At 43.0% G+C, this 13,020-nt stretch overlaps 1 protein-coding gene across 2 annotated transcripts in view; it reads left to right on the top strand.

The window, feature by feature from the left end:
• The window catches only part of LOC100414085 (sulfotransferase 1C1), a 32,542-nt gene extending 31,357 nt beyond the window's left edge, over positions 1-1,185 (top strand). For both annotated transcript variants that reach the window (XM_017964121.3, XM_002757475.5), the window contains exon 8: positions 137-1,185. In XM_017964121.3, the coding sequence (XP_017819610.3) occupies positions 137-249 (113 nt within the window). In that variant the 3' untranslated portion in view covers positions 250-1,185. The remainder of the gene's footprint in view (positions 1-136) is intronic.
• The last annotated feature ends 11,835 nt before the right edge of the window (positions 1,186-13,020 follow it).

The following is a 13,020-nucleotide window of genomic DNA, read 5'->3' as shown; positions in this document are numbered from 1 at the left end:
ATTTCCAGCAGCACCACTGTACATCTTTTGAGAGGCAAGCTGCCTGTTTCTCCCCATTCTTGTGGGGGTCCTAAGAGTGCGTGCTCACCTCTCCCTGTACTCCTGCAGCAATCAATCAGATTTTGCCTTGTTTCAGGGCTGCCTGGAGACTGGAAGAACTATTTTACTGTGGCTCAAAATGAAGAATTTGACAAAGACTACCAGAAGAAGATGGCAGGAAGCACCCTAACCTTTCGCACAGAGATCTGAGAGCAGTCAGGGAGTCTGCCCTGGACTTTCTTGCCAGATTTTTGCCATCTGAGCCTCATGATCAAGGACACCTAAAACAAAGACACACTTCCTCCAGTCTGGAGCTGTTACACACTAGCTATAGACCCTATGCCACTATGATAATACTTCACCAAAATGTAACCAAATCCTAGGTAGTTTTTAATTAAGATACATGATCCCTCATGTAGACACCAACCACATAATGTACTCACCTGTCCTAAGGCAAAATAAAGACAACTTAGTTCCATCACTAGTTTACAATAGTAAAGTAAATAAAGAGATACATAAAAGTGTAATTTCAACATAAGAGAAAGTGAACAAGAGAAGAAGGAGGATGAGAAGTGAGCACTAGGGAGAATGTGAGGGGAACTGGTTTTTATTTTTAAAGTTCAGGAATGAGAAGCAGAGGATAGTCCTCTCTTGAAGATATCAGATTAGGACCTGCAGAGGATGGCATGAAGGATGGAATGCTGTGAGCTGGGTCTGACTCAGGTGGCTTCAGGCTGAAATGGTCCCAAAACCAAAGAGAAAGGCCACAGGAGAGGAATTAGGAATGCAAGATGAGCAAGAAACTCAGCTTGGTTCCGTGGCCAACACAAGGCTGGAAAGCAGAGAAAGATTTTGTCTTTCAGATGGACTTCTGAGAGAGAGGGAGGGAGTGGGGAGGGGAGAGAGAGAGAGAGAGCGAGAGAGAGAGAGAGAGAGAGAGACTGAGTCTTCAGTGAGCTCAAAGAAAAAATAAAATATTCAGTAACTGCTGCAAATTAAGAAAAACATTCATGTCTCTGTGGAAAATCATTTTTTATCTTTTTTTAAAAAGGGCTCTTAGCAAAACTGTCAGCATTGCCAAGTTGATCAGCTACACTTATGATTATATTCTTTTTCTTCTTATTATTAAAACCTATACCAAGAAAATATCTGCCATCATTTATACAAGTTATACAAAGATCCATATATTATTTTTTTAATGTCTGGAAGGTACATTTTGTGGGATGAGTGATTTCCTTATCATTAAATCATACAACACAAAAAATTATCTTCTCCACCCAGTAACAAAGTATGTCCCTTTGCATTCTTTCATCATTCCCTCTCTAAAGTAAGCAGGCAAATCATTAACCACATGACCAATATCCCAGTATAGTATATAGACAGAGTGCTGGCCTGCACTGAGGAAAGATATGGTGAACTGAACCAGCATGATTCAACAGCAAATGAATTTTTATCAGAAACACTGACGCCAAATGTCTTGGGTTCATGTTCCAAGAGCTGCCTGACAATGTAGATAGCAAGCACATAATGACTCCCTTTATGACTATGACAGAAACTGCACATATGGGCAGTATTGATCAGAATATGGGCAAAGGCCTAGAGTTTACGACTAGGCAAAACTTGCTTTTCTCCCTTTATAAGGCTAATTTTTTTACTTTAATTGTAAAAATAGATTTCATTCTTATAGTCTCTATAAATTTCAGCCACAGAAAATATTTCTAGACTCCTCTTTTACAAAGCTCTGCTATGTCCTTTTAAGCAATGCTAAAAGTACTATGAAAAATAATTAATGGTTTAATTCAATCTTAAAATATCTTTGGTCCAGCTGCATAAAATAAACATGATGAAGATGACCATCCATGTGTCCCAGATAATCTAACATTCTTGATGGTCATGGATAATTTCAAAAGAACTTGTGTTCTGATCACTTATTACATTCTTACACAGAGAGAGAGAGAGAGAGGCTCCTAAATATACCACAATCATAGAAGATCAAATTGTAAATGTTCAATTTAGTTTGGAACCATGCACTTAGAAGAAAATAAAAAGCAGCAATGGGAAGTTAAACTCATAAATTTTAGAGTGAGAATTACAAGAATCAGAAAGATCACATCATTCAACAAACCAGGGAGAGAGAGAGATGACCCTCACAAACGGGTCATGGCAGACACGGTTAAACGGTATTCCCCAGCACACTGCAGGAGTCACACAGATTGCAGAAGTCTTCTCTGCAGACTGCATCTTGCACCCACTCACTTCCTCTTTGCACTTGGAACAGCTCAGGTGTTCTATGGATTTTCTGATTACATGAGATTCCGAAACTTTTCTAATGACCTGCTTAAAAAAATAAAAACAACAAAGCCTGAATGGGAATCCACCTAGAAAGGCAGTTCTTCCCAGATAGGGTCTCTGCATTAGAGCATCTTGGAGATGTACATGAGCAGGAAGGAGATCCCAGCAGAAACTGCCCTTTCCAAAAGCTGAGTAAAGCCTAGCTCTGCCCTCCATCCCTGTCACAGGGCTTCTGGGCTTTCTTTGGCTTGTAGGTGCCAGGCAGACACCCCCTGCCTCCTGCCCAACTTCACCAAATCTCCCACAGGGCCTGCCCTCAACGGAGTGAACTGAGCTCCCTATGCAGCCCCAAAGGCTCTGCCCCCTAATCTACTGTGGGTTTTGCTGTTACAGGAACTTCAAAACATGGGAGGCAAATTTTAGTCCATATGAACTCAAGTATGGGGAATGCCAATAAACAAATGACAGAAAGGAGGAGTAAGGACAGGAATGAAAATCCTTAACCCTTTCTAGTGGTTGTTAAAATGATCACCTGAAAGACCATCAGACCTGAGTGCCTCCAGTGTCCAAGTCCCTATGGAAGCAAACTGAGACCAAATTCAGTTACACTGAGGACCCAACCAGGTCAGAAACCACCAGCCAACCTCAGACGAGGGACTTTCCACTTATTGCTCCACTTTGCCCAATTAAACATTTCCCCTACACTGTTTCCCATTCACTGTATAAAAGTCTCCCCACACTCTCCTTCAAAGGATCCCTGAATCATTCTAGCTTGGAGAGCCAGATTCATGAATCATTTCCTGCTCAAATAAACTCTTTAAAATGTCAGAGTTCACCTCTTAACAGTTCCTATTGTTTTCAGCTTAGTAGAATTAGAGTTCATGCTACAGGAATCTAATGATCCGTCTTCTGCAAAGAGGTTTTTCATCAGTGGAAGACTCTCCCAGCCCTTCTCCATTGTCAGTGCCCTTTCTCTCTCTACACTCATGGGTTGTTGGTCTAGGCCCACAGTGGTTGGTCTAGGCCACAGAGGTGGCCTGTGGGCCAAAAATCCAGCCATGCAATATGACTGGGAGCTATGAATAAACTGTTTTCATACTTTTAAGCAGTTGTTATAAAAACAACACAAAGAAGAATATGTGACCCACAAAGCCTAAAAAATTCCCTATCTGGTCCTTTACAGAAACTATTTTCTCACCCCTAATTTAGGAGAACTCCCCAGCAGGCCTATTCTTTAGGCAGAGGCCCTGGATGACCATCAACCCAGCCCTGCTGTAGGCACCACGGCCACACAGGCACAACTGTTGTACACCTGCTACATGGAGGGAGAGCAGAGGAAAAGAGAAGGGAACGAAAATTGCCAAATTTGGCTTTATAAATGAATAAATACTGACAAACACCCTCAGCCCAGCTGTGGCAGGAACAGAGCATACCCCAAGACCACCATGCATGGCTGACACAAATATCCAGGCCCTGGTATCCTCTCCTTCCTCATGCCCTGACCCATCAGCAGTGCTTCCTCCAGTCTGTATATCTGAGCTATCTCGGCACATTGTAACGTCTTGCCTTTCACCAAGTGCTTCAGAATCACTCCTCGGGAAGAAGAGGCAGCACTCCTCAGAGACACCTTTACATCAAGGAGGACTCAGCACTTGGCTGTGGGCAGCAGGAATCATGGACCCTCCAATGGGTCTAAGATAATCAGAGGTCCTCAGCTGTCTGCAGACTGCCCCGAGTACTGCGTCTTTGTTGGCAATGTGGACTGTTTCCAGTAGACTCATCTCCCTCAGGGTCATCGCTCCTGTCCATCTCTGGGCCCCACCTTCCAGCCAGGGGCACAATGGGAGAGTAGAAGTGATGTGGCCGTCTCTCCTCAGTGGTGCTTGTTCTCCTCCCTCTCGCCAGCCCTGACCCATGATCAGTCCCTGCATTTCAGTGACTCCCAAGCACACCGTGGCTTCCACTTTCTCATTCTGCAGCCTCTGCATGAGAATAATCAACCATTCATGTTCCATCTTCACCATAAGCAAAGCTAGAAAGAGAGCCTTTGCCTGTCATGTTGGTGGTCCTCTGAGAAATCTCCATCCCCATGCTGTCTCTCTGTATGTGTCCAGGGCCACCACATCTTCTCGGGGACATGCTCACATGGCTAGGTCCTGGAATTGCCTGACATTTGCAGCTGGTTCTTGGAAAACCCATAGAATGTGTCACACCAACTTCCTCCAAACCCTACCAAGCAGAACTCAGGGATGTTAGCACTTTTCGTAAATCTCTGTCTGCTTTGGTTGACCATCCCTGAATTGACTCATCTGAGTCTTAACTGGGGTTAAGTGAGGAAAGTCCAGTCAGAGCAGAGCATGGTTTGAGTTCAGACAAATAGAAAATGTGTCTAAGCTTCCCTCTACCCCAGCTGATGAAGGCAGCCCACCTCAGTAGGCTCAAGCTGAGTTTCTGGGTCAGCTTGCACTGGGTTTTATGTGGATGAATGAGAAGGCTCCTGGAGATCCATATTTGTGAAGACAGGGGTCCTGGGTGAGGATCCCATGGGAGTCCCAGAAATCCAAACATCATCAGATCCTCCCAGCCTTCTTCCCAAAGAGTTCTAAGGAGCACCCCCAAAAACAGGAGCCTGTGCATGGTAAAGGGCCTGAAGTACTCCCAACTCTTGAAGCCAAGGGAGGTCCCAGGCCACAACAGCTCTCATGCTCCCAAGGCAGGAGCTGTTTCTCAACCCACCTTCCCATCTGGAAGAACCTCCTGGGAAGTGATGTACATATTGTGGTCCTAGGAACAAGCAGGTGGACATAGAAGTGACCAATGGTGTATGTGGGCCATAATGGCAAGGACCATAAAGTCCAGGTGCAGTTTTCAGTTGGTGACCTGAACATGGCCTCCAGCCAGAAGATGAGGATCAAGAACGGTTATGTGTGGCTGATGGAAAGCTCTCCATATGTTAGGTCATCTCCAGTGTCAGGCTGGATTGCTGTGGTCTTATGGGTCTTCAGGCTCCCAGGAGCAGTCATTAGTGGTGTCCATTCACAGAGGTCAGCCCTAGGTACAAAGTTTAGCAGAAAAAGGTAGACAAACTGGTTAGGGTTTCGTCCACCCCTGGGTTTAAAACTCCAGAGTCCAGCATGTCCCTAACTAGGAGGCCACTGGCTGCCCCCCTAAGCTCCAAACTGATGGAGAATATCCCTGATCACCACTAGTACAAACCACAGAAATTAGGGAACAATACAGGTGCAGGGAGAGGCAGGCCAAGCTGGCTTCCTACATAAGACTCAGTGTAGAATCAGCTGCAACAGCCAAATAAAATTCAGATACACTCCCCAACAATTCACATGGACATGAGCCCAGGAAACTGGCACAAAACATCTCCAGTCATGCCCCTTAAGGTCCCAGGGAGTTGGAATTTGGTGGAATGTCAGGTCACACTCTGGTTGTAATCAAGTAGGAAACTGCAATCAGCCATAGCACTTGGGCATAACTGCATCCCAGGCTAAATGTCCAAAGGCTGTTTACACAGGCAAAACCTTAAAAGACGGGAACATCCTGCTAGGGGCTGGTGTGCCAGGAAGACATCATTGTGAAATCCCACAGTGTGCAAGCAACCTATGCCATCCTGTATTGGGGTTTGGGTTGCCATAAGCAGACCCTGTATGAGAATTTCTATGAAAGTGATTTATTTAAAAAGTGTTCCTAGGAGAGAATGATCAGGGTGTGGTGAGGCAGGCTGGAGGGGAAGTAGCCAAGCAAGCATATGGACTTAGCACAGTCCTAGGTGCAGCCTGATCCTTAGGGGCAATGCAGGGATTATCCCTACTTGAGGCAGGGAGCTGGGCTTTCCTGGGGCATCTCACAGTCACTCCCTTTGAGATGCCCCAGGGAAATGTCAGCTCCCGTACCTGTGTTCTCTAGCCTGTGGTCTCTAAGCCTCTTGGTAAAGCCACTCAGATACCAAGGTCCAGGTTCGTAGAAGACAGGGTAGGAGATGAGGCGAGGCCTGGCGGTGGGGACCTGGTAGCATCTGGGCAGAGCACTAGGAGCTCAGCTTCATTACCAGGAAGCATCAGTGAGAAGGAACCCACTTCTGAATCCCACATGAAAAACTCAGCACTGTTTGAGTGCCACCAAGAACCCTGACCTCTGTATGGTTGAAAAGTTTCCCTCTGAAGCTGCAAGCTGAGTAGTCAGTAAATACAGGGTGCCCACATGGGGACTATTGATGGCGATGAACTGTAGTGGTGGCATATGTGGGATTGATTGATCTGCCAGCTCAACATTGATCTGTGAGCTCTGCCCTGGTCTTTGCCAGCCAAATGGGAGAGCCTGCCACCTTAAGGGGAAGTCACTGTTCTTAAAGCTCCACACCCTGCTGCCCTGATACAGAGTGTGGCCACTTAGGTACAAAACACCTAGAATGTGAGATGCAACATCCTAGCCCCTTTCCATGGGGCAGGGTATAGGTGCAAGCCAGGGAGGTCCTAGGCCAGGGTGTTTCCTACTTAGGGCAGCAGGACCTCCAGCGATTGAGAGAGCCGTGGTCAGAGTCGAAAGTCACAGAAACAAAGATAGGGCCTGAGACCAGGAAGCTGGAGAAGACACTCTGGGGAGGGCCTGAGGCATGTCTCATGACTAAAACACAATGCTGAAGGCGCAAGGGGAATAGGGAAGATCAGGAAGAACAGGCAAAGTAAACAACCGGAAAGGATTTCTGAGAAAAATGCCTGAACGCTGGGCTGTGACGATGCCAAAACTCATAGAACAGACTTGCTCCACTTAAACTAAAGGGACAAAACAATGGTTTGTTTGGGGGGTATATTAAATGGATCTTTAGTTTCTGAGAGAAAGCTGAAAATATGAAACTTATACTTTTCCACCTGACATTGAATTTTATAATGAAATATTTTATTGTGATAAATGATAGAAAGATAGATGATTGATAGATGATAGATAGATAGATAATAGGATATAGAGACAGAGATATATATATAGACAGACTAATAGAACTTTAAACTGTTTTTCAGTTTTCAGTGTATTTAGCTATATGGGTACATCTTGATGCCTGCATGCCATGGGATTTCACAGAGGTGTCTACCTAGCAATCAGCCTCCAGCAGGATGCTTCTGTCTTCCAAGGGTTTGCCTTTGCAAGAAGCCTTTGGACATTCAGCATGGCACGCGATTATGCCAAAGTCATCCAAGGGCATTTCACTTTAAATATATTTCTGATTAAAAGATGGGGCTCAGACTGGGTACAGTGGCTCATGCCAAATACGAGCACCTTGGAAGGCCAAGGCAAGCAGATCAGTTGAGGCCAGGAGTTTGAGACCAGCCATGATCAATATGTTGAGACCCCATCTCTACTAAAAAAACAAAAATACAAACAGCTGGCTGTGGTGGTGGGTACCTGTAATCCCAGCTACGCAGAAGGCTGAGGCAGGAGAATCGCTTAAGCCTGAGAGGCAGAGGTTGCAGTGAGCCAAAATAGCGCTACTACACTCCAGCCTGGGTGACAGAGCAAGATGCCATCTCAAATAAAAAAAGAAATAGAGTGAGTGAGAGATGCGGGTTCATTGTAAGAAAAAAAGAGAGAGACAGAGTGAGAGATGAAACATTATAAGCTTCCAACTGATTGGGAGATAGAAATAAGAAAACACTCTAAGGATCATTCCAACCTAGAGCCAACGAACTTGAATTTCAAATATAAATAGATCGTCTTCTCCCTTCAAAAGCTCCAAATGGCACCTCTATGTGGTTTGGTCCCACATCTAAATCTCCAGTTCCAAATCTTCTCCAGAATTATTATGTTTTAAACTGCCCAGTAGATCTTCCCATCTCCACAAGTAATATCCCTCCATAGCACCTCAGTGCTGGAAATGTTTAAAATGACCCTCCTCCTGCTGCTGCTCCTTCTCCTCCTTAACCATTTATTCCTTGTAATTTTTGATTTCCAATTGCTGTTTATAAAAACAGTGTTTTATTGGGTATCTTTCCCCTTGATATCCAGTAACTTAAATACTATGATATAAAATTAATAATACTTAAGCATTATAATTTAAAAGCAATATATCTTCTGTTACTTGGTGGGGATGAGAGAAGGAAGAAAAAAACAAAGACTTTGCTTAATACACATTTATATACACACATTCATAACAAAAAATATTCATGACAATTACAGGCCTAGTTCTGTAAATGGTCATGTGGTCGTAGCTGATATTTATAACTACCTTCTTCCACTATCCATTCCATATTCCCATGCTTCCAACAAACACCTCAGCTGGTCATACACTATTACCTGGTGAGGTACCTGAGCCTTCATCCTGAAGGGCCTGGACTATAAGTAGTCCTGCCCAAATTCATCTGCAGTTTTCCACTGAACTTAATCACAAGGCATGGTATGCAAATACTCAGCTATCTCTAGGATTCCAGACAAACTCTTTCTTGTCTCTATCGTGGAGCATGGGGACCATGGACATTTGTGGCACTTCTTTGTGTAACTTACTTGTGCCTTTAGGGCCTGCTCAGGCCCAATCATGTATACATCACTTCCATTTCATGATGAGCTACTGTTCTGCACGCCCAAGTTTATGGCTTTGTGAATCAGATAATAGTTGATGATGGGCATCTCAGATCACATGGTATGTTGAGGGCCCAAGGTTAAGCATTCAGTCTCTACCTAGGCTCAATAGCAGGCCAAGAGCTATCTCTCAGAAAGAGAGTAGTTATCTGTGGAAGGTAGCATGGGCTTGCTCTAAAATCCTAAAGACCTGTGCTGTGATTCACCTACATGGGCTGCCAAAGGTTCCACACAGCATCCCTGTCTGCCACTGACACCTCAAGCACCATTGGATATTCTGGGTCATGTGGCACAAATGGCAGAATAGTCTGTGTGGCAGCCTGGACCTATTGCAGAGACTTCTGATCTTCTGGGTCCTTCTTAAACATAATGAATTTCAGGTCACTCAGCAAAAATGGGCTGATATAAGACACACAAAGAGGAAGATGATGCCTCCAAAATCCCAACAGGCCTATTGAGCTCTCTGCCTCATTTTTGAAGAAGTAGAAGGGAAAAGTTGCAAGAACTTACCTTTCACATTAGAAGAAATATTTCAACATGCCCTGCACCACTGGACCCCTAGAAATTTCACTGAGGTAGGATTTTAGTCAAATTTATTTCCTACCCTCTGACACTCAAATATCATACCAGTAAGACCCAAGTGGTTGCTACTTCTCTCTCACAAGGTCCAATCAGTATCATGTCATCGATAAACAGAACGGTGAAATATCTCATGGACGGTAAAGGCGATAACATCTCTGTGAACTAAATTATGACATAGAGCTGGAGAACTGATAACCCCGAAGGAACAATAGTGAGGTGCGTTGCTGGCCTTGGCAGCTAAAAGCAAACTGCTTCTTGTGAGTGTTATAGACAAGCATGGAGAAGAATGAATTTACCAGACAAAAAGCTGCATGACAGCTCTCAGGGATGTGTCACTTTGCTGAAGCAATGAAACCACATCTGGTGTAGCAGTTGTATTAGAGTCACCACTGGTTAAACCTGCGATAATCCATTGTCATTCTTTAAGATCCGTCTGTCTTCTGCAAAGGCCAAATAGGAGAGTTACATGGGGATGTGGTGGGGGTCACCATCCCTGCATCTTTCATGTACTTGATTGTGGCACTAGTCTCTGCAGTTCCTCTAGAAATGTGGATTTGCTTTTGATTTATCACTTTCCAAGGTAAAGGCAGATCTAGTGACTGCCACTTGGTTTTTCTCACCTAAGGTTTTTCTCACCTTTTTCTCACTCCACAAGTCAAGGAAACAATGTGAGAATTCTGCCATCTGCTGAATATGTCTAGAGCAATTGTGCATTGCAAAACTAGGGAAATACCCACAGGATGGGTTCAGAAACACACTGGACCCACTGTGAGACAAACTAGAGCTGAAGTCCATTGGTCACCTGACTGCCATAAGCCGCTACTCTGACTGTAATGGGCCACAGTGAAATTTTGGATCTCTAGAACTCAGTGTCAGTTCAAAGCCTATGCATTTAGTAGTCCCCCAAGGGTCTGATTATTTTATTTTCCTCAATGCATAGTCACCCTTTTATGAAAGAAACATAAACAGTATAAATTTTTGTGATGCACTGAGGTCCATCCTCAAAGAAAGCACAAAAAAGAATTAAAAATAAGTAAATGGAACTTCATCAAAATTACAGACTTGTGTACTTCAAAAGATACTATGAAGAAAGTCGAAAAATAAAACACCTACAGAATAGAAGAAAATAGTTGTTAATCCTATATCTGAAAAGGGACTTCAGCCGAAAATATATAAAGAACTCTTACAACTCAATAAAAGGGCAAACGGCCCAAATTTTAAATGGGCAAACTTGTGCCAATTCTTCCTATTAGTTTGATTTATGATAGAAAAAATGTTGCAACATTTCGATCAGAGAAAGGTAAAGAGAAAGCAGAAGCTAGAAAAGTCTAGATTGTTCTCATGAGCCAGACAAAGGACGGCAGGAGCTGGCCCGATTCTGACTGAAGATGATGCCAATCTCTGCAGCAAAGCCCCTGAAGCATGTGGATCATGTGGATGGATCTTTTAGCTTTCTGCCTTGTCATTTAGTCAGATGAGAGCTGAGTAAAAGGTCTCAGTCAGGCCACATGAACCACCTCCACTAATTTAAGGAACAGGACTTGCAAAATCCTTGCCCACCTGTGTAAGTGCTGTTGCAGGTTTGATAGAAAATCACCCTCAGTCACCAGCTATAGGCAATACACCTGTCTCTGTGAGCTCTACCCCCACACCTCCTCCACCAACTCTTCCATCTGCCCTGTCAATGTCTTCATCAGGAGCTTCAGTGACTTCAACTGCTCTCCACCAAGATCGCCCCAACCTCGCCTCCACCTCCACCTACTACCTTGGGAACTCCAGCTGTACCACCTCCCCAGGCCTTCTTCACCCAGCTTCTCCTCCAGCTCGTCCTCTACACAGCTCTCTCTGCCAGGAGATAGTGCTGCCCTCTGTGAGCTCTACCCCACACAATTTTCCAAATTTGATGAAGTAGACTGGTTGGGGAAAGAAATATGCACTGATAAATATTAAAAATGCAGTGTAATTGTCCTTTGTGGTGCTTGTTCTTTGAAAATGTTTGCTCATTCTAGTGTTTAATTTTATTTTCCTTATGATAACTTTTCCTCTATAAATTTTTATTTCTAACAAAAATATTAGGATTTATTTCAAACTAACTGCTTTACAGTCATTCATTTTCTTCCCCTAAAAAGACCTAACTTGGTCAAATAAACTTCTAAGTGTTAAGCATGGACACCTGTCAGAGCATCGGATTCAGTTTTTTGACATATTTTAAGTGTATGCTTTGTGAATTTTAATTTAAAGAAAGCCACCGAGATTGAAATCTTGAGGGTGGCTATATCTATTAATGAGCATTTGCGTGTTTCATGATATTTTAAAAGAAGAAACTGCCTTGATTACAGAATCATTCAAAAAATAGATTTAGCTTGTAGTGTTGAACTCTCATAAAGAAATCTTGAATTTTTAAAATACTATTTTGTTTTCAAATACTTAGCTCATACTTGAATGTTCTGTAGTACCTCCTTCCTCCTTACATACGCTGTAGTGTGATTTTGCTAACCTATAAGAGTTAAAAATTTTTCCACTTTAAATGCTTTGGCTTAAACATACATGTAATTATATAACTGTTAAGAATGATATTTTGTAATTAAAAAAGAACTTGAATAGACTTTTTTTTTCCAAAGAAGATACACAAATGACCAGAAGATACTCAGCTTAGTGAATCATTAAGGAAGGCAAATTAAAACCACCATGAGATGCCACCTCCTACTCATTGGGATGACTATGATAAAAAAGGAAGATGATAACCATGATTGGTGGAGGATGTAGAGAAATTATATCACTCATACACTGAGGGTAGGAATGTAAAATGATGAAACTACTTGGGAAAATAGTTTGGCAGTTTCTGAAAAAGTTCAATAGAGTCATCATTTGACCCAGTAATTCCACTTCTAGGTATACACTCAAGAAAAATGAAAAGATCTGCCCACACAAAACTTACGCTGGAATGTCTATAGTGGCATTACTCCCAATATCTAAAAGAAGGAAGCAACCCAAGTGTCCATCAGCTGATGGATGGATACACAAAATGTAGTATATTCCTAGAACAGAATACTACTTAGCCATAAAAAGGAATGAAGTGTGAGGCAGGCTACAGCATGAGTGAACCCTGAAAAGATAATGAAATTAAAATGTAAGATTGAGAATATTATGAAAGAAGCCCGTCACAAAAGGCCTCATACTGTGTGATTCCAATTATATGAGATTTCCAGACTAGGGAAATCTACACGGATATAAGGTAGAATTGAGATTGCTGAGGGCTGGGAACAGGGGCCTGGAGGACAGCATCTAAAGGGCACAGCATTTTGGGAGGGTGATGAAAATGTTCTAAAACTGATTGTAGTAAAACTCTGTGAATATGCTTTAAAAAACTACTGAATTGTATATTCTAAATGAGTGGGTGAATTGTGTGGTGTGTGAATTATATATAAATAAAGGTGTTATAAAAAGAAAAAAAAAGACCAGCAATATGGGGCCTTCAAGATGACACTGTCCACTCACATGAGGAGAATGACCACAGCCAGAGGTTCA

The sequence above is a fragment of the Callithrix jacchus genome, chromosome 14 (genome assembly GCF_049354715.1).
Source record: "Callithrix jacchus isolate 240 chromosome 14, calJac240_pri, whole genome shotgun sequence".
NCBI lineage: Eukaryota > Metazoa > Chordata > Mammalia > Primates > Cebidae > Callithrix > Callithrix jacchus.
Note: the sequence above shows the minus strand (reverse complement) of the source record. Positions and strands in the feature narration are given on the sequence as shown.